Source organism: Trachemys scripta, chromosome 2 (genome assembly GCF_013100865.1).
Source record: "Trachemys scripta elegans isolate TJP31775 chromosome 2, CAS_Tse_1.0, whole genome shotgun sequence".
Taxonomy (NCBI): domain Eukaryota; kingdom Metazoa; phylum Chordata; order Testudines; family Emydidae; genus Trachemys; species Trachemys scripta.
In genome coordinates this window covers 200710072-200727886 of record NC_048299.1, presented here as the reverse complement: position 1 = coordinate 200727886, position 17815 = coordinate 200710072, and the positions used below count along the sequence as shown (strand labels likewise).

The 17815-nt window shown below is 42.7% G+C and overlaps 1 protein-coding gene across 2 annotated transcripts in view; it reads left to right on the top strand.

Annotated features, from left to right (window-relative positions):
• Window positions 1-7424, top strand: part of SMCHD1 (structural maintenance of chromosomes flexible hinge domain containing 1) — a 162539-nt gene extending 155115 nt beyond the window's left edge. The window contains exons 46-48 of one of the 2 annotated variants that reach the window (XM_034762716.1): window positions 1467-1625; window positions 3278-3395; window positions 5128-7424. In XM_034762716.1, the coding sequence (XP_034618607.1) occupies window positions 1467-1625; window positions 3278-3375 (257 nt within the window). In that variant the 3' untranslated portion in view covers window positions 3376-3395; window positions 5128-7424. Of the gene's footprint in view, window positions 1-1466; window positions 1626-3277; window positions 3396-5122 lie in introns of both variants that reach the window. The other variant, XM_034762715.1, reaches the window with a different exon arrangement.
• The last annotated feature ends 10391 nt before the right edge of the window (window positions 7425-17815 follow it).

Here is a 17815-nt window from a genome sequence, read left to right as displayed (position 1 = left end):
TCTCTTTATCATGAAAGTTAAACTTACAAATGTAGAGTTATGTACAAAAAATAACTGCATTCAAAAATAAAACAATTTAAATCTTTAGAGCCTACAAGTCCACTGAATCCTACTTCTTGTTCAGCCAATCACTAAGACAAACAAGTTTACATTTTCAGGAGATAATGCTGCCCGCTTCTTGTTTACAATTTCACCTGAAAGTGAGAACAGGCGTTCGCATGACACTGTTATAGCCAGTGGCACAAGATATTTATGGGCCAGATGCACTAAAGATTCATATGTCCCTTCATGCTTCAACCACCATTCCAGAGGACATTCATCCATGCTGGTAACGGGTTCTGCTCCATAACCATCCAAAGCAGTGCGGACCAAAGCATGTTCATGTTCATCATCTGAGTCAAATGCCACCAGAGGAAGGTTGATTTTCTTTTTTGGTGGTTCAGGTTCTGTAGTTTATACATCAAAGTGTTGCTCTTTTAAGACTTCTGAAAGCATGCTCTACGCCTAGTCCCTCTCAGATTTTGGAAGGCACTTCAGATTCTTAAACCTTGGGTCGAGTGATGTAGCTATCTTTAGAAATCTCACATTGGTACCTTCTTTGTGTTTTGTCAAATCTGCAGTGAAAGTGTTCTTAAAATGAACAACATGTGCTGGGTCATCAGCCAAGACTGCTATAACATGAAATATATGGCAGAATGCGAGTAAAACAGAGTAGGAGACATACAATTCTCCTCCAAGGAGTTCTGTCACAAATTTAATTAATGCATTATTTTTTTTAACGAGCATCATCAGCATGGAAGCATGTCCTCTGGAATGGTGGCCGAAGCATAAAGGGGCATACAAATGTTTAGCATAACTGGCACGTAAATACTTTGCAATGCCGGCTACAAAAGTGCCATGCAAATGCCTGTTCTCACTTTCAGGTGACATTGTAAATAAGACGTGGGCAGCATTATCTACAGTAAATGTAAGCAAACTTGTTTGTCTTAGCAATTGGCTGAACAAGAAGTAGGACTGAGTGGACTTATAAGCTCTAAAGTTTTGCATTGTTTTGTTTTTGAGTGCAGTTATGTAACAAAAAAAATCTACATTTGTAAGTTGCACTTACATGATAAAGAGAGTGCACTGGAGTATTTGTATGAGGTGAATTGAAAAGTAAAATTTTTTTTGTTTGCCATTTTACAGTGGAAATATTTGTAATAAAAATAATATAAAGTGAGCACTGTCAACTTTGTATACTGTGTTGTAATTGAAATCAATATATTTGAAAATATAGAAAAACATGCAAAAATATTTAATAAATTTCAATTGGTATGTCTGTAGGAAAGTTTACCTTGCCTGTATTATGTCTGGCAGTCTTTTTTATTAGTGGCCGTTTAAAATAATACCCACAGTGGGAGTTTAATTATTTAACAGTTTTCCATGTTTTGTGTTTTATTACCCTTTTGTTCTTTATCTCCTATTAGATCTTCTTCAGCAATACCGTACAGCAGTGGTCAAGCTGCATAGTGTTAATCAGGATCTTCATTTACACTTAGAGTCCCTTAATACTCCAGAGATGCAAAAGAGAAAACAGGAGCTTGCTGAACAAGAGAAAAGTCTCAAGCTAATAGAGGAGAAACTGGGTATGTTATATTAACATTTTGTTAACACCCATTTGTCTCTCTGAGGGGGGAGAACAGTCAATGGACTAGCATACTTCCACATGTATTAATTTTCAGAAAACTAGAGAAACCAAACCACAAAGGCAAGGTTATAAAGTCATTTCACAAAGTGAGTTTTTACTTTAAATTGAGAATTAGGTTCTTGATAATGGTTTCTAATTTTTTTTCAAGGAAAATAATATAAAAACTACTTGCAGTGCACTGTTATGCATCATGATCCAGATATACATTTTCTTCCAAGGTGTCTTTAACTGACACCTTGAAAGAAAATCTTATTTTTATGATCTAAAATGGCTTGCGAACAAGAGATTATGATCTCAGTAATAAGAATTGCATAATTTTATTATTATTTTTGTTTGCCAATGTTAGGAAAAGCTGCTTGTTGAAATGACTGCACAGCAAATAGTTGGACTGAGGGTGTTTCCTTAGCAAGCTGTCGCGGGGAAAGCGCGCCCCGTCCCCTTTTGGGGCAGGGTGAGGGTTATTATTTCCTCGCAGCTGAGTCTGTGCGATTCTCCTTTGTCTCAGGATAGCATGGCCCAGTGGCAAAAGTCAATATAACTACCCTCTCCTTCAGGACTGCGTGGCCCAATGGCCAGAGTCAGTAGGGCTGCTCTCTTCAGCAAGGCCCAAGTCAATATGACTGCATGGCCTAGTGGACAGAATCAGTATGGCTGCCCTCTTGAGCAGGGCTGTGTGGCCTAGTGGCCGGTCAGGCGAGTGGGTCACCACCTAAGAGTGGGTGGCAGCCAGATAGGGGACCCGGGCCCTCCCTGCTCCACCGGTTCCCAGCTCAGGGCCTTGGCAGTGGCAAGTGTGCTCGCCACTGGGTTAGTGGAGGGGTCTGTCCAAAAGACGCTGACACCACCTGGCACAATGATTAATTCCCCCTGAGTTACTCTGTCCCTCATGCAGTGGTCCTGGCGTCTCCAAGGTCTTTGGGTTCCTTGGCCTATGCTGCTCTCAGCAGCTCTGTCACTCCTGGGGCGTCCACAGGAGCGTGGGTGTTTGCCTGGGTCTCAGTGTCTCTGGCCCCGCTGCCTGGGGCCTCACCATTTCCCAGGCTGGAGCCCGCAGCATGCTTCCTCCCTCCACGGTGGTCAGCCCTCAATGAGCTGAGCTGCTCCCTTTTATACCTGGTCTCCAGAGCATGGCCAGCAGGCCTGGCCTCCTCAGCCCAAAGGGTGGCGTTAACCCTTGCAGTACCAGTGCGGGGCAAGTGCATCCCATCACACAAGGGCAAAACATTTTTTGACCCTTTTGTTTGTTTGTTTGTTTTTTCCAAGACCATAATTCCCTAAAGACAAACTTTCCAAATGTAAGAAATGTTGAGTTGATGTCAAACATTCCTATAACATATATGAATAATATGGAAACTAAGCATTTATTCTTGGAGACCTACAAGTAAAGTTTATAGGTGATTATTTTTGGTCTATTTTCCTTTCCTTTAACCAGATTTTAACATTAAGGAAGCAACCTTATTTGTGTTGAATGGCAAAACTTACCATTTTGAACTTTTTTTTATGATTTGCACCACTGTTTTATGAACTATTATATAAACAGGGTGAAAAAAGGTTCTGTTTTTGATGTATTTTTATTTGTACTTCTCAAAGGCATGACCCCATCAGGTAAAGGCACTGAATCATTACTTCCGCTAGAAGCACTTGATATGTCTGACAGTCCCACTCCTCCAAAAAGAATGAGAAGATAAACAGTAAAAAAGGTATATAGGTAAGTCTATCCTGAGTTCAGTCATTACTTTCCCATATACTAAACTAAGAGAGAAAATTGGTTTATTTCTGCCTCAGGAAGAGGAGTGCTTTTTTTTTTTTTTTTTTAATAACAATCATGTATAGTCGCCAACCACTAAGATAGATTGTCTGTAGGAGGCAGACTTCCCAAGAGACTTACAACTTCCTGCAGAACTTGTGCTGTAATATAAGTACTACAGAAAGTCTTTACCAACCAGGTTCTGCTCCCCTCTCTGACAGCCTCTTTGGCTGTCATCATAGCTGCTCTTGCAGAGAGCCAGCGTTTCCTGCTCTTCAGCTCCGTCACCCCTTAGAAAAATTTAACATCTACCTAGAAACTACCCAGGTGTCTGGGTCAGACATGGGTATATGTGCATTCCTACATAGGCTGCTTCAAACAAGTGTCTGTCTGAGGTAGGATCTGTGACACCACATGATGACAGGAAAGACAAGCAGCTGACACACACACACACACACCTCTCTCTCTCTCTCTCTCTCTCTTTTCAATACCCTGTTTCCACATGTCCCTACAATGCAAGGGTCCCCCATGGAGCTGCACATTGATAAACGTATGCATAACCGTTGAGTGGTCCCCATATTCCTCCCACCACTCCCGTTTTGCAGTGAAGCCATGCCACTTCCACTGCCAAGGGAGCCTCTGCACCCATAAAGAAAATGGCAAGAGTTGATCCTTATTGATTAAATGTGTGTTTTGCTTTCTGACAACCCAATTTCTCCTCTTTGATGCTACTGAAGCAAAAGCTGAATTTTTCGACTGAGTTTACTACTCATGAAAGATGTCCAGCACAACTGCCAGAGAATGCTGCAGTTCTGTTAGAAGAGCCCCCTTTTATGTTTTGCATGTTGTTTTGAGATCAACAAGTTCCAGACTCTGAGGGATTTACTTACCTCCCTCTCCTGTGGAATTAGTGTTAACCTGTGAGAGGACCTAGATCTGTCCCATAAATCAGGATCAGTGCTTGCTTCGTTTCTAAAGAAGAATCAAGCTTCCTGCTTTTCAATTTTATACCAGTGAATATGTCTCTCTTAGATTGGGTGCTGAATATTTTGTAAGCCAAAAACATTCCAAGAATGATGTAAGTGTACAGTTTTAAGATGGTAGGGAGAGTTACTTTTTGTTCATTTCCATTTGCCATTATAATCCTTAGAATTAAGTTATGTTAGTTTTATACTAGATTATGGTTACATTTTTTAGACCATTTAAATTTTTGATAGCTGTATTCTGTAACAGTATGATCTTACTATATTACTGTGCCACATTGCTTTTTTTACTATTTTCATTTGTTGGTTATTCTTTTCCTCCTCTTAATTATTGCCTAAATGCAAAATTTAAGTAGCTAGCCAATGGAGAGGTCTAAACAATATATCAACCTGCTACCACCCCCCATTTTTATCAAAATAACTACAAGACCAGTGATAAGTATAAAAGTAATCCATTTACAATATTAGTAATTCTATTTTACTCTTATGATCATCTCATCATGTTATTCAGTCATAAAGGCAGTCAATACATCAAAACAATCTGGGGTGATTTCTTCTTCACAAATTTTGAGACATACCTGCAGCTAATGTAGATTACCATAGCTCCATTGAAATGGATGGACAATTTACATTAGCTGAGGATCTGCCCCTTTACATCTATTATAGAATTGGTTTATAAACACTAATACCATACTTTCTCTTTAGTTCAGAAGAATATCGCCTCTCCTATGAAGAAGCAGCAGCCAATGCAAACCTCCATATCAGAATTGAGTGGGACCCTACAGAAGGGAAAGGCATAGACCAGTCAGATTTGATGGAAAGTAATTGTGTATTGAAAAATGTAAATAAGCTCTAATTTTTTGTAAAGTTAATTTTTATTTCTATAAAAGCTTCCAGAGTTTTTAGTTTCTTGAATGTGGAAAAGCTTTAAAATATACCTTTGTTTATTTATGCAATAAAATTGCTGCAATACAAAGAGCACTGCAAATACAATATATTGTGGTGATTTAAGGCTGCAGTAAATGTAATGAAATATGATTTTCATTTTGAAAGTGTCTTAATATGTCTTGGATAAGAGGTAATTCTAGATTGCCCTGTTCAGGTAGATGAAGGAAGTAATAATTCTAAGGCAAAAATTATATGGATAGAGCAACAGTACATTGAGATCCAACCAAAGCAGAGTCCTTAGGCAGTTGACTTCAAGCCAAAGTCTAAGGTTCTGTCCAAGGAGTGGAAACTAAGGGTTTGTGTACCTCAGATGATATCAACAGAGGAGGCAAGGTTTGTCTTTAGCCACTAGACCTAGAACTTACATTGATAGAAGGCTGTATTTCCATAGTATGGCTTGACAAAGTGAGAGACTTTATGGGTGCCTGAAAGAATCTTCTATACATAAAGCTGGAAATTACATTGCTGGTTGTGATCGCCAGGCATTTTTTTGTTGTGATATTGTACTGATATAAACTATTATTATTTGCTTTACTGCAGCCCCTATAATGTGCTATTTGCTTTCTGTGCAAATAGGAATACAGTTCCTGCTCCAAAAAGCAAACAGTACATGACAAGCAAAAGACAGTGGGTGGTGAAAAGAGAGAAAATATACAATTAAAGGATTTTTTCAGATTGTCAGCTGTTCCCAGTTATCTGTCTATGTAGCCATTGTTAGTTAACCAGTTTCTTTTCAGCATCATGATGAGAGAGGGATGGGAGGCTGTATTTGTAGGAAGGGAGGGTAGTGGCCTTACAAATTCTGAGTTGAGATCCAATGCATGAGAAATGACATGGAAGAAAGCTCAAAGACAGTTGTAAGAGAAGCACACAAACAGGTCATCGAGTCCAGTCCCCTGCCTTCACTAGCAGGACCAAGTACTGATTTTGCCCTAGATCCCTAAATGGCCCCCTCAAGGATTGAACTCACAACCCTGGTTTAGCAGGCCAATGCTCAAACCACTGAGCGAGCCACTGATTAGGGCAAGCCAGAGATATGAAGGAGCTTGAAAGTGAGAACCAGGAGCTTGAATTTGGAACAGTTGGAAAGTAGCCAGTAGAGGTAATTGAATGGGGGAAGACGTAGAGGCGAGGATGAATATCATAGCAGCTGAATTTCCTATGGACTGGTGGGGGACAATGAGTGTCAGAGGCCTGAGAGGATCAGGTTACAGTAATCAAAATAGGATATGATAAATGCCTGGAGAAAAATTGTACATATGAAGACAGAAGTTAACATTTTGAAAGTGCGTAAGCCTTACTGACTTTCACTAAATCACTTAGCTGCCCTGGAAAATTTTACACTGAAAACTTCGGAACTTAAAAATGTTTTGGAGGACGAATTAAGATTTGGGCATGCCTTGGATGTGTGACGCAAAGGAAGGGGAGGAATCAAAGATGACCTCCAAGTTCTTCAGTTGAGTCACCTGGATGGTGGTCATGTGGTCAATATAGGACAAAATAAGGAGTACTGGGGGAGAGCTGGGGGGCATGAGTTCAGTTTTGGCCAAACTGAGTTTAAATAATTGGAGACCAGCTGAAGGATACAGGTCAAGAGTGGAAAGGTAGATTTGTGAGTCAGTGTAACTGTATGATGAAGATTTAGATGAAGCCATGTGAGCAGATGAGATCACCTAAAAGAAAGGATGTTGAAGGGAGTGAAAGGATCAAGAATGGGGTCCTGTGGGTTACACAAGCCTCAACAAATCCGTTCCTGAGGTCAAACTTGATATTGAGAACCCAGGTTTCTTCATTACCCATGGCAGTCTTCAGACTGAGACATTGGAGACATTTATTTATTCTCACTCAGCAACAAGGAAGTTAGATCGCTTTTTAGGCTGAAGCATACTGTGCAATGCTATCTAGGAGAGTAACATTTGCTCTCTTTCTTAGCTGAACTAGGGTAAGTTGGGAACAAAATGAGTAACTTCAGGAAAAGCACCCTTTTCAATGATCGTGGAGAATGCTGGTCAGTGGTGGACATTTTCTAAGTGACATTTCTAATTTAAAAAAAAAAAAAGGACAAGTATAGCACTTAATGATCCACATTTATCTGTAGAGTTATTCCAGGCATCCGTTTGTTCCACTGCTTATTTTTCTTTTTAAAAATCACATATATTAACTGCTGCAATGTAAAATTAACTACAAGTGTAATAATAAAAAGTACTTCAATCTGGTTAGAGTACCAGCCAGCTCACTTTTAATGGCTATCAGAAAAATAGGAACTAAAGGTAAGATGCATGTCTGCTTCCATATAAATTTCATTCTAGCCCCTGAAATACGTACATTGAAGCACAACAGTCCATTTGGGCTTACACACTGCTTTTTTGTGTGTTTATACAGTATGTATAATTTATTAGAACAAGGAAAAATTGCACTGTACATTGTTTTCTTATGAAGTTAAATAGCTATTTAATACAAAAGGTTTGAATTTTTATGTAATTACACATCTAGATAATAAACAGACTGAACTGAAACAATATAGCTGTAAAATATTTGGTTTATTCAGGACCATTTATAATTATATGGTTTGAGTCCCTTAAGAGAAGCATATCCCATGAGGGGGGAAGAGCAGCCAGATTCCAAAGAGAAAATTGGACAAGTCTTGTAGTTTGGACATATCATTAGCTTCTTTTTAGTATATGTATGAAATGGGGCACCAGATGGCAACAGTAGTCACTATACTGATTATTTTATTTGAGGCAAGAAGAAAAGAATATAAACTAGCGTGAACTCCTGTGTAATTTAGGCCAAAGAATGTCACCCAATAATTTCTACATCAAGCCCACAACTTCTGTTGATGCTTAGCATATCTTTTAGAAATATATCCAGTCTTGACTTAAAGACAGCAAGTGATGGAGAATCTACCATGTCCCTAGGTAAGTTGTTCCAATGGTTAATTACTCTCCCTGTTAAAAATGTGTACCATGTTTGTAGTCTGAATTTGTCTAGCTTCAGCGTCCAACCATTTGATCTTATGTCTTTTTCTGCTAGCTTAAAGAGCTGTCTATCAGAAATCTTTTACCCATGTAAGTACTTGTTACACCATGATCAAGATCCCTCATAAACCTCTCTGTGGTAAACCAAATAAATTGAGCTTCCTTAGTTTCTCACTATAAAGCATGCATTCCCAATCTCTAGTCATTCTTATGTTTTCTGAATCCTTTCCAGTTTTTCAAGATCTTTTCTGAAGTGTAGATATCAGAACTGGATGCAGTATTCCAGTAATGATCTTATTAATACCATAAACAGAGGTAGTAAAACATCCCTACTCCTACATGATGTTCCCTTGTTTATCCATCCAAGCATTGCATTTGCCCTTTTAGCTACAAAATTGCATTGAGATCTACCCTAAATCCTTTTCAGAGTAACTGCTTTCTAGGAAACAGTCTCCTAGTTTATAAATGCAACCTACATTATTTCTTCAAGTGGTGGTCCTTATGTATCCATGTACACCATGCAGGTGAGACCATAAAATCCTGCAAGTAGTGTCCATTAGTTGGTCCATGCCTGCACCCTGTAGCTCCTTATGCTCAGGACGGAGGGCATAAGGGGAGGTGCAAACTGACTGCCTCTCCTCTGCCCAGGCAGGGTTACCCTCCAAGAGATTTCTGGTCAACAGTGCTTTGGGGCTCCCACCAACCAGCCTTCAACCATTCATACAGACCCTATTGGGGTCCATGAGATCCTTATGACACCCTGGATCTGTGCAGAAGAGTCTGTGCCAAAGAGGCAATTGATTCACCCCCTTCATCTCGGTCTGCAGTCTCAACCTTCCACAACAGTTTGGCTGTGCCTGAGGCTCCTGGGCCACATGTGTGAGCTAATTCTGTGAGACCACAAGCTACCTCAATGGCATTCTTAAGTGACGTCTCAATATTGGACATTTGCAGGGCCACCTTGTGGTCGTTGATACATATGTTTACAAACCATTGTGCCATGACCATGGCATCCAGAGCAGATGCAAACTTTGAGAAGGCGGTCTTGCAGTCCTTGTTAAATAGACTCCAAGCCCCACCCTTCATGGGTACTGCTTTTGAGTCTCCTAAGTGGAATACATGGCTGCATCTACTCAAAAAAGAAATGGTTACTTACTGTAATTGTGGTTCTTCGAGACGTGATGCAGTCATGTATGCCAGTGGTTCTCAAACTAGGGCTGCCGTTTGTTCAGGGAAAGCCCCATATGGGCTGGGCCAGTTTGTTTACCTGCCGCGTCCGCAGGTTCAGCCGATCGTGGCTCCCACTGGCCGCGGTTCGCCGCTCCAGGCCAATGGCTGCAGAAAGCAGCGGGGGCCGAGGGATGTGCTGGCCGCCGCTTCCTGCAGCCCCCATTGGCCTGGAGTGGCGAACCGCGGCCAGTGGGAGCCGCGATCGGCCGAACCTGCCGGCTCGGCAGGTAAACAAACTGACCCGGCCCGCCTGGAGCTTTCCCTGAAAAAGCGGTGACCCTAGTTTGAGAACCACTGATTTATGCCATGACCCACTTTCCATCCCTCTCTACATCGGAGTCTAATCTCTGACAATTAAATGTGAAGGAGCTAAACGGGGGTTGAGGTAGCACCACCTCATATAGCTAGGGGAGGGTCTTTGGCCATAAGTCGTGATGAGTGCCTCCTATGGGTACTGTTAGGCAAATTTCTCCAGCTCCAGTGCGCTTGGCATACTTACACCTAAGTGGAATACACATTTGCATCACATCTTGAAGAATCACAGTTACAGTAAGTAACCATTTCTTCAGAATCTCTAAACTACCAGTCCCGGTAAATGAAATACAATTTTATGAGCTACTACTATGATTTTATGAACTATGCTGAGTTCTTTGAGTGATTGCACATGTGTATTCCACTCTTGGTGTGCATATACTCCACGCACAATCATCCAAATTTTTTCCTTCAGTTGGTGTCTGTTAGGGCAGCTCAAGTGCCCTCTGCTGCTATGTGCCACTGAGTTTAAGGGACCCAGCCATCCCTGAGCTTCCGCAGTTCTTTCTTACCACCCATGACAGTCATTTGATTCACTTGACTTGCCTTAGCAAGTGCTCTCATTGTGTTCAGGCTCATATTCCGGATCAATGCCAGATGTGCAAAGACTTTAAGCCTTGGACAAGGAAAGATGGAGAGGTTTTTGTTCATGGAGACAGCCCTGAGACCTCCATCAGAGTCCAGTCAGTCAGACTCAGCACTGAGTTCCTCGGCATCAGTTAGGAATGCACTCCCTACTTTGCCTGAGTCCCAGCACTGCTCACCCTCCCCAATGCCTAAGATGCATAAGACCGCTAAGCAGACCACCTAGAGAGGAATGTTGCCAGTCCAAATGTCATCTAGGCATGGGGATAAAAGTAGAGTGCAGCTGAAACCTAAGCATTCATCATCTCTGATGCTGCAGAAGCCTGCACCATTAATTCCAGCACCAAGGAAGGTGCTGTCAAGTCCAGAGCCTGCGGGTGCACCTTCTACATCTGTGACACTACACTATCCCAAGACCATCTCAGTACCGACCAGGCTGGAGGCATTTGCATCAGCAAAAGATTTGCTCAACCTTTCAGTGCTGGTTTCTCCTACGGCGCAGGAGACTGCGCTCTTAAGTACCAGCACACATGGGAGTGCCAGCAATATTGGTGCAGCATTCAGTCCCACATCAACCACTGTTGCCTCAAACTGTATGTCCACCAGTACTGTTAAAGGGGAGGCTTGCAATGTTGGCTGCACTGCATCCTTCTTTGACTCGGCACTGGTCTCCAGCACCATCGGAAGCAGCCCTTCCTTGGTCAGCAGAGGGAGAGTCATCCTCCTATGAATGGGAGATTGGCTCCTGTGTTTTCCAGCCTTAGAGCCACTCTCACTACTCTCCACTGAGGTACTACTACCCTGCAAGCGAAACTTCGGTACCATCATGTGGGTGGCCACTGGGGCCCACCAACAGTTCAGTGGCCCTTTTGGAATCTGTGAGGTTTCCCCCTGGTTTTAAGTCATACACAAGATTTTCCTGTTCTACTCAGAGGGCCATGATGCACCTACTCATCAGGCACCACATATTCCTGAGCGTGGCAGAGGAGGGCGGCCGGAGCCCTGGGAGGAGGGCGGCAAGCCCCGGCCGGGGCTCCGCTCTCCTTGGCGGCCAGAGCGCCGGGGGGAGGGCGGCGAGCCCTGGCCGGGGCTCCGCTCTCCCCGGTGGCCCGGGGGGAGGGCGCCGGGCGGGAGGGCAGCCGGAGCCCTGGGAGGAGGGCGGGCGAGCCGTGGCCCCGCTCTTCCCGGCGGCCGGAGCCAGAGCACCGCCCCGCCCCGCCCCCCTCCAGGTGCCGCCCCAAGCACAAGCTTGGTGGGCTGGTGCCTGGAGCCGGCCCTGTCAGGAGGACCCTGCTAGACAGCTAGTGGAGGAAGAGCCGCCTCAGCCTGTGCTGGCCACCTCTTCCTCCTCTCTGGATGAGGCAATCTCTGCAGTGAATGTTTTGCCTACCCCGGGTGACTATAAGGCCCAAGAGCATTTAAAAAAGGTGGTCTTAAACATTGGGATGCAAGTGGAGAAGGTTAAAGAATCCTCACACTGCCTTGACAATGTTTTAGCCCCTTATCTATTAATAAGGCAGTTATTGATGCTATTAAGGCTCTCTGGCAGATCTCTTCGTACCTTCCCTCTGCCTCAAAAAGGACCTAATATAAATACGTGTCTTCCCAGGGTGGTTGAATACCTCTATTCTCACCTTCCTGGGCCCTCATGCTCTCTGGTGCTGTCAGTAGTCTATGAAAGGGAACAAGGGAAATGAGAGGCAACCCCCAAATCAAAAGATGCAAAAAAATTGGATCTGTTTGGTAGAAAAGTTTATTCTGCCAGGGGGCTGCAACTCAGTATTGCCAATCAGCAAGCACTTTTGGGCCAGTATGATTTTAATGCTTGGACTCTATTTTAGAGTCAGGGTGCTAGGCAGGAGTTCTCCTTGTTAGCTGATGTGGGGAAATCTGTAGTAATCTTCTCTACAGGTTGTTCTGGATGCAGCAGACTTGGCAGCTAGGTCCAGGGTTTCTGCAGTGGCCATGCACAGGAGCTCTTGGCTTGGGGCTTCCACAACAGGCCCAATGGCCTTTACCTACCCTTGGCTGCAAAAACAATGAAGACCTTTCAAACTGACTCTGAACTCCACAGACTGGAAGATTCTAGGGCAACTCTAAAGTCTCTGGGGTTGTGTGCTCCAACCCTATCCAGCAAGCACTTCCATCCACAGCAGACCCACCATTACTCTGCTCCTGCTACTCAGCAAGACTTATCCAGATCACAGAAAGTTTCTCATGTTTATAGTGAAGCTCTCTCATTACCAGTTCACTGTGCTTCCTTTTGACCTGCCAGCAGCTCCACAGGTTTTCACAAAATGTATGTCTGTAATAGCAGCGTTCTTGAGGAGACCTAGGAGTATAGATCTACCTTTACCTGCATGACTGGCTAGTCAAGGACCAGTCCAGGGCTCAGGTTCTCTCCAGTGTGCAACTCATCTAGTCAGCCTTCAAATCTGTAGGTCCACTGATCAATTTAGATTAGTCCATCCTTTGTCCTGTGTAGAAGATGGAATTTATATGAGCAGTGCTGGACTCTACTCAAGCCAGAGCTTTCCTTACAGGCACAAGATTCCAAACAATTTGATCTCATGTGGCAGATCTCAAGGTTCGCCCAATCACAACAGCTCAAAACTATGAGAATTCTGGAACACGTAACTTCATGCACATATGTAGTTGATCATGCCAGGCCGCACCTCAGGACTCTTCAGAGTTAGCTGGCCTCCATGTATTCACTTAAGTCACCACCACTTAAGCTGAACACTGAATACTGACTTTGCTAGATTGGTTGACGCACCCACTCAATATTTGTGCTTGCGTTCCCTTTGTCCATCCTCAGCCTTCACTGACACTGGTGACGGACACATCTGCCCTGGGGTAGGGAGCTCATCTGGGCCCCCTCTGAACTCGAGGTTTGTGATCCTTAAGGGATCTCTCTGTCTTCATATCAATATCAGAGAGATAAGGGGTATCTGCCTCTCCTGTCAGGCCTTCCTACCACATGTGAAGGGGAAAAGCCTGTTTTTTCTCTTAGAAAACATTGCAAAAATGTTTTACCTCAACAGGCAGGGAGGTGCTCGCTCTTCCCTTCTTTGTCAGGAAGCAATTCACCTATGCCCGCTCTATCTTTCCTAAATAGGGTGTATCCAGTGATTTTAACATTCCAGTCATGTGAATCATCCCATCGGCTTTAAGTAATGCCAATCAAATTTGTTTTAATGAATTAGTATTTCTAATTACTCTGTAATTATAGAGTATTTCCATAACCAGACCACCTATGGCCATTGGGACTCTTTGGAAATGGGTGGAAGAGTTAGGAGTATGAAAAGTTACTGGGGCTGACCAGACATGCACTGCTGGCTGCTTATGCCTCCGGATAATTCTCAAAAATAATGGCTTCTTCCTGGTTTACACATGCTCCTTGCAATGGAAGTGGTTCCAAGAGACAGATCAATCACAAATCAGTAGCAATAGTAAACATAATATTTTAATAGAAGTATACTTAACTTTTCAAATGTTTTTCAGATGTTGGTGTAAAATTAGGCACCTGTTTAAGTGTCTTAATCTTCAAAGTGCTGAGCTCCTGCCACTCCTACTTGCTCCAGACAGAATTAGTTATTCCACAATATCTGCTGAGCTTTCAGTGAGTTATACTTAAATATTGATCTCAGAATTTTGTAAAGATTAATTAGTTAATGTTTATAATGTCCTTAAAAATGAAACTGCTATAAAATATTATTTTGAGGAGAATACATTTTATAATAAGTCCCTGCAACTAACCATGTACAGTACAGTGTTTAGGCCATGATCCTGTGAACAGTTATGCATGAGCTTAACTCTGTATACATGAATAGTTATGTTGACTTCTGTTGGGACTATTCACATGCATAAAGTTTAGCATATGCATAACTATTCATAGGATTTGGGCCTTAATCTGTGGAAACTATCATTCATTCAGTCATAATCATAAAAGATTTTGTCATACCAAAACTGTTAATTTACCACTCTCAAGGGAAGAGCAGATTGTGATGACATTTTCAAATAATAAATGTCATTATCAAAAGAGGAGGGGGGGAAATCTTGGCCTAAATCATGTATTTTCAAATTTTTAAACACAGGAAAAGTTACATTTTAGGTACAAATTATCATTAGTGGGGCCCCGTTTCTTCCCTCCTTCGCCCCCCTTCCCGGCTTTATTCCCATCGCAAACAAAATCATATTATTTAAGGGGGGTCTGGAATTGTGTTCTGGTATTGTTTCCTAGAACACAGAAATGATTTCCCCCAGTTTACTCACTATAGCTGTAAAATGTTTTGAGGTCACATTTAGGTGAACCAGGTCACTTTGCTAAATCTATATTTAAGATTAAATCTTTCTCCTGGAAAAATATTCATGGTATAACTGGTGTTTAATTTCATACAAAATTATTTTATTTCATACCTGCTGAAATCCATGTGAAAGGATGCAATAGTTTGGTAAGTAGGTGTTTAAGATTGTCTCTTCCTTGGGGAAGATCTTGGCTGCCCCTGTGACAGTAGGTTTTTTGGAAGAGGTGAGAATGGAGGCAGAAGCCCTGTGAAAGTTACTAATAACATTAGACTTCTGTCATAGATGTTCATATGAGATGGAACAGTTTGAGGAAGTGCAACGGAAGACTATAACAGTGCCTGGGAACTAGAAGCAAAGCCATCAAATACAAAGCATGCAGGAGTGCTGTGAATATGCAAGAACCCTCCCATGCTGAAGCTGAGTCTGCCTAGCTGCTAATAGTACAATAGTTGTGACAGCAAGACTAGCTATGAAAGAACTTCCTTAAACTTATGGAAATATTCTTATCTTCACCCATTCATTAATTGTCCTGGGGGCACACAGCAGGGCTGAAGGAGTGGAGCTGTTGTAGCAGCATGGTAAAGATGGGGATAGGTTAGGCCACTTATCGGGGTGCCTTTTGTGGGGATGGGGTTGTAGATCTGCTTGTGGTGCACATCCTAGCCCCAGGTGATGCTCTTAACAGCAACACAGCCTGAGTGTGGAATGTGGATGGGGTGGTGGTAGCTCAGTGGTTTGAGCATTGGTCTGCTAAACCCAGGGTTGTGAGTTCAATCCTTGAGGGGGCCAGTTAGGGATCTGGGGCAAAAATCTGTCTGGAGATTGGCCCTGCTTTGAGCAGGGGGTTGGACTAGATGATCTTCTGAGGTCCCTTCCAACCCTGATATTCTGTGATTCTGTGAGTTCTGCAAAGGAGAGGTGCTGCTCCCAGCTTTTGCCCCTGAGGCAGGGAATCAGTATTTTGTTTTCAAACAGAGGTAGGGTGATTAAGATAAGAAAGGCCTGGTATTTAAATTAAGAATCTGGAAGTCCTTCGATGAGCCTCTAAAACAGGAATCCTTTTACAGCAGCGGTGGGCAAACTACAGCCCGCATCTGGCCTGTCAAACCGTTTAATCTGGCCCTCGAACTCCAGCTGGGGAGCAGGGTTGGGGGCTTGCCCCGCTCCACCTGGCAGTCCCCAGCCCCCACCTCACACACGCTGAGCCAACACTGCACAGACACGACCGACACCCCAGACTTCACTGCGCTGTTTTCAGGATCAGAACCCCGCCCCTTACGCAGCAGTGCTCCCAACCCCCAAAACGCCAGCCTCCTCGCATAAGCCACACCTGTTCCAGCTAGGGTGCCTCTCCCCCTGGCGGTGCCTGGTATAGTCGCCTTGGTGTCACTGCCAGCAGGGCCCCTAAGAGTCCCAAGTACCACTCCTGTAAAGCTCCCCTCCCCCAACTCAATAACATCCCTTATAGAGCTCCTCCATGCTATACCCCATAAAGCCCCCCACCCCCACCTCGGTAACATCTCTTACTATATACAAACTTTTAATGAATGCAATAGTGCAAACAGAACTCAAAGTATAACAGTCAGAACATTTCAAATACACCATTTTTGGGGGGAGGGTAGAACGTAAAGCTACAGGTGAATACACCCTGCTTCTGCCTGTCCACATGGGTTCTGGGATAGAGTGCCATGGCTCAAAATTGTCAGGGGCACTGATGCCTGACAAATCCAGGCTAGAGAAAGGGCCCAGTTTTTTCATGATGCGTGCAATTTCCATAATGAGAATGATACCTGACTTTGATGCCATTGTAGAGAAGGGTGACCATCTACATTGTTCACATTAATCAATGAGGGTGTGGAAAGGGGGTAGGCTTGGTTTAATTATTGTAATATGTTATGATGGTATATTTATAATAATAAGTAAGGTTTTATGTTTATTTCCACTAAAATGTATCTTTATTAAATAGAATTTATTTGAATATCTCTGAATTGTTAATTTTGTAAGCATTCATGGTCCTCCATATAATTTCGATACCCAGATGTGGCCCTCAGGCCAAAATGTTTGCCCACACACACCCGGGGCTCAGGCTTTGGTCCCCCATCCTGGGGTTGTTTAGTAATTTTTCTTGTCTAAAGGGGGGTCGTGATGCAATGAAGTTTGAGAACCCCTGTAGGCACTTTACTTTAGATAGTCAAGGAAGCATGGAAAAGAGTAGCAGAAAAAGGGAAGCCTGCCAAGTCCCTTAAAATAATACCCATCTGTCATCCTTATGTAAAGTTAAGTGAAAACTAAGCTGAAAGGTGTCCGCTTCCACCAATACAAAGGCAGAATTATTGTAGATGTAAAGTAATCATGAATTTCATATAGAGAGCCCTGCATGTTTACATGTTTCGTTGAAGTTGCCTCCAGTTGGTTCCTGTGTGGATCCTAACTCAATAGAACTGCTGTTATATTCATAAACATACATGAGTTCAAGATTCTTTATGATTACAAGTTGCAAATCCTCTATACCCAAGGACTCTTAAATTTAATAATAATGTAAACCACATCTTGGAGATTGTTTTGTGGACCACTTTCCCTCCCGTTTTTGGTCATATAACATCCTTGTAATTTCAGCAATTGCTTTACATGGAAACATAATAATGAAAGACCTGATTTTTAACTCTCAGTAGTATACTAAGTGTTTTGTCCTTTTTGGAAAAAATCAATCATGTTGTTGTCTTCTACTCTTCATTTCATATCCCTCTTAGGTTTATTTTGTGCCTCTCTGAGCCAGCACCATTAACCAGCTATTTGTCCATGCAGCACCAGTGCTCCACAGATCATAGTTTGGAAACCTATAGTCCTAAACCATGAACCTTAAAGTAATTTTTTGTGATACTAAATACAACTTCTGGAGAAAGCTAAATTGACCTTGGAGAGAGGGTTTACCAGTTTAAGACAGGCACAGATCACAAAGCATATATACAGAATAATAATTTTGGGGTACTGGGTTCCCTTTCTTTAAATATTGAATAGCTGGGTCTTTAAATCATGT